General features: G+C 56.5%; 1 protein-coding gene across 1 annotated transcript; it reads left to right on the top strand.

The window, feature by feature from the left end:
• The first annotated feature begins 531 nt into the window (after positions 1 to 531).
• LOC133343694 (5-hydroxytryptamine receptor 1A-alpha-like) lies at positions 532 to 3,890 on the top strand. The gene is given in 2 exon segments (XM_061553434.1): positions 532 to 2,617; positions 2,619 to 3,890. Coding segments are annotated over 2 exon segments (1,242 nt in total). The 5' UTR covers positions 532 to 1,522; the 3' UTR covers positions 2,766 to 3,890.
• Positions 3,891 to 4,097: the final 207 nt, after the last annotated feature.

The following is a 4,097-nucleotide window of genomic DNA, read 5'->3' as shown; positions in this document are numbered from 1 at the left end:
ACGCATGCGTGTGTAGTGTGCGTATGCACGTGTGTAATAAGAAGCGGCAGTGTAGTGGTTAGCGCAGCGGGCTATGAATCCGCCCCCCCCCCCGGAGTTCGATTCCCGCGCACGGCCAGTATCGTGCGACGAAATGTATGAACCGGTTCCTGTGCCTGTCACCTAGGTCGACTCAGCCGTAAATGAGTACCTGATGCGGGGTGCATGCATTGGCACAGGGGGAACAAAGGCAGCGGGGCGTGGTGCTCGTCGCCCCCCCCCCCACCCCCTCGTGCGCTGTGTCAGCCTTAATAGGTGCTCGCTAACAGCACTGGCCCCAACAGTCTGTTAAGGCAATACGGGGGGGGGGAGGGGGTCTTTGTGTGTGTGTCGGATGGCGGTTTGCAAGGAGCTCTGCCGGCTGCAGCGTTGCGTGTGGAGGGGAGGCGCTGTCCGCGGTGCTGATCCAACAACGGATTCTGCGCGTGGTGCCTTCTCAACTGTTGTTGTTGTTGTTGCTACTGCTGCTGTTGTTGTTTGTGGTAGCGGCGGCTACAGACACTCTAGTTGTAATCGTTGTTGTTTAGAATTGTCACGTGTTAACAAAAAATCTTCTCGATGGTCTGCAATTGTTTTCCGTCTCTCTGTCGGCAGCCCTCTCTGCCACTGCTTTGTGTCATTTTAATGTTTATTATTTGACAATCCGGGTCTTTAAAGGGCTGCTCAATTAAGCAGAGACACGCGCGCGCGCGGGTCTGTCTGTAGCTGCTCATCCTCCGAGCGCACGATAGGTAAATACATACACACATATATAAATATCAATAACAATGTAATATCCATTCCAGGCGCTCGAAGCCGCAGCGGAAACACTGAACCAGCCTCGCACGCGCAGCAGTCAGTATCGGGGAGTGCGAGCGCACACACGCACACGCATGTACAAGCGCGCGCATGCACACACACACGCATGTACAAGCGCGCGCATGTACACACACACGCGCGCGCGAAGGGGGCGCGCGTTCGCTCGTGCGTTTATAGTTGAGTCACCGCCGCGCAATCCCCAGCATGCTCGTCCAGTTCAACCCCAGCACGAGCGACTCGCAACTGTGGGCAGCAACTCGCTGTGCGGAGCGGACTCAATGGTTGGGGCATCTCGGCAGCGAGCGCAGCTGGCACGGTGCGCTCAGCTAAGGAAGGGGTGGCGCGTCGAGTGATCGACACAAACGGCGAGCACCGCTGCCGCCGCTTTGACGCGCTACCCTCCCGCGGTATATATGAAGAACGGGGGCAGTCATGCGTCCGCGGTCAACGCACGAGCAGCGGCAACAGCAGCAGCAGCAGCGGCGGCAGTAGCGGCAGTAGCAACAGCACGTAAGCGACTGTCCCCAGCTGCTCGTCTCATCTATAAGAAGCTTCTTCATCATGGGGGAACAATGACCCGCTCCTTGTACGCGTGCCACTTTAGCGGCTCCACACAAAGACGAGCGCCGCTGTCCCGGCTGCTGCCGCCGCCTCCGCCGCCTCCTCCTCCGCCGCCGTCACCGCGATGGAAGCTCACAACATCACAGGCAGCGCGCCGGCCCTGGCAGTGAGCGCGGCGCAGGGGAACAGCAGCGATCCCTCGTCCGTAGCCTACACCGTGATCTCGTCGCTTTGCTTGACCGCCTTAATCTTGTGCGCGATTTTCGGCAACTCGTGCGTGATTGCCGCGATCGCGCTGGAGCGGACTCTGCAGAACGTGGCCAACTACCTGATCGGCTCCCTGGCCGTCACCGACTTGATGGTGTCCGTGCTGGTGCTGCCCATGGCCGCTCTCTACCAAGTTTTGGACAGGTGGACGCTGGGTCAGGTGGTGTGCGACATCTTCATCGCGCTGGACGTCCTCTGCTGCACCTCGTCCATCCTGCACCTGTGCGTAATCGCTCTCGACCGCTACTGGGCGATCACCAACCCCATCGACTACGTGAACAAGAGGACACCGCGGCGCGCCGTCATCATGATCAGCCTCACGTGGCTCGTGGGCTTCTCCATCTCCATCCCGCCCATGCTGGGATGGAGGACTCCGGAGGACAGGGCGGATCCGAACGCGTGCAAGATCAGCCAGGACCACGGCTACACCATCTACTCCACGTTCGGCGCCTTCTACATCCCGCTCATCCTCATGCTCGTCCTCTACAGCAGAATATTCAGGGCGGCGCGGTTTCGCATCCGCAAGAACGTCAAGAAGGCCACCGAGAAGAAGTCCTTCGACGCGCCCTTCGCCATATCGAACCGCGCCGAGATGCCGTCCGTGGCGGCAGAGGCAGAGACCGCGGCGCCTCCGTCTCCGGCCCCGTGCAACGGCGACTCCAAGCAGAGGAGCCACCGCGAGCTGGCCTTGCCCGAGGCGGTGGGGGCGAGGAGTCCCTCCTCTCTGGCGCACAGTTCAGCGCGGCCGCATTTGTCGCCCGCGATGATGCCGACGCAGCAGCAGCAGCAGCAGCACGGGAACGGGACGGGTGCGGACGCGTGTCGGCGCAAGACGGCGCTCGCGCGGGAGCGCAAGACGGTGAAGACGCTGGGCATCATCATGGGCACATTCATCTTCTGCTGGCTGCCCTTCTTCATCGTGGCGCTCATCTCGCCCTTCTGCGGCGAGCGGTGCCTACTCGCCGCCGGGCGTGTTCGCCGTCATCAACTGGCTCGGCTACTCCAACTCGCTGCTCAACCCCATCATCTACGCGTACTTCAACAAGGACTTTCAGAACGCCTTCAAGAAGATCATTAAATGTAAGTTCTGCAGGCAGTGATCATAGCGGCGTGAGCCCTCCCTACCCCCACTAACCCCATCGCGCGAGTGGTCAAGGAGGCTGAGGCACCGGGGAGTGATCCTTGTACTGGACTGGGGCTCAAACATTGCACAAGCTGAGCATACACTAAGGCTATATATATATATATCAATACAACAGAGATTTACAATCATTTAAAAACCCGTTGTCGATTGCGCTGCTGGATGAAAGTCTCGACCCCCCCCCCCCCCACACGCCACATCGGTCGTGGTGGTTGCTTGACCATACTTCACCACTCTGGTCAGTGCGGGTTGGTGAACGGGAGGGCCAGGTGCCCGGTTCTAGCTCTCTCACTCGCCGCTTGAAGTTGGCTGTGGTCGTGGAATTGAACTCAGGCCGCCGCTGGGCTAAGGCACAACGCAATGCGCTCAACAATCGCCGCTACACCTCCCCGAGACGCGCACCACACGCACCGTATGCTTATATATATATACTGTATATAAGTACTGTATTCCTATAGTAGAAACTCAATCGCAGGTTGTGTGGGGGGGGGGGGGGTCATATCGTGGCTTAACTTTCGTCGCAGTTTGTATCACTATGTAGCTTCTGTAAAACAATTACACATCAGGATGAATTGAAGGCTCCAGAGAGATTATATATATCTTCACAAGGCGATAATGCTGTTGAAGTGATATGTATGCACGTAGATTATTGACTTTAAAAAAACCGGGTTCTGTGGTATTTAGCGTTGCACGCCTGAATATACAAACAGCCATAGCAGTAACCAACATCGCATCCATAGAGCTCATCGTAGTGGCTAGAGGGCGAGCGGTTTCTCACGCGGCATAGATCCCCATCAGCCAGGCCAGGCGAGGCAGGAGGAATTCTACCGGGCAAGCAAAGTGTCTGTCGCTGTAAGCTATCATTTTGAGTAGACAAACATAATAATAATAAAAGCAAATGGCTACACACTATTTATACACAATAGACCAGCTGACAGTATTTAATACATGCACACGCAAGTATATAGAGGTGGCAAATAAATAAATAATAGAACGCATAAGTAATCAAATACTCATTTTTAAAAACAATTATCTGGTTACCATGACTACCTTGTATGCTGTTTGAATAAATACTTGATGTTTACCACTACGATTCGGGTTCTTTTCCGCCTCTGTAGCGAGACTCTGGGTGTGTGACAAAGGGAATGGGGCCTCGTTTGCCTTGCCACTAAACTGTCGCGGACGAACGCCCCGCGGTGTCACGGCGCGCGACTGAACACGTGGCCAGGGGCATTGTGATTTTTTTGCCCCCCTTTTGCGAAGAGTCAAGAAGCACTCTCCGACAATAGCG

Source organism: Lethenteron reissneri, chromosome 18 (genome assembly GCF_015708825.2).
Source record: "Lethenteron reissneri isolate LAM-NWPU_2019-01 chromosome 18, ASM1570882v1, whole genome shotgun sequence".
In the NCBI taxonomy this organism is placed as follows: Eukaryota; Metazoa; Chordata; class Hyperoartia; order Petromyzontiformes; family Petromyzontidae; genus Lethenteron; species Lethenteron reissneri.
The sequence above is the reverse complement of the archived record's forward strand: the minus strand, read 5'-3'. Positions and strand labels throughout refer to the sequence as shown.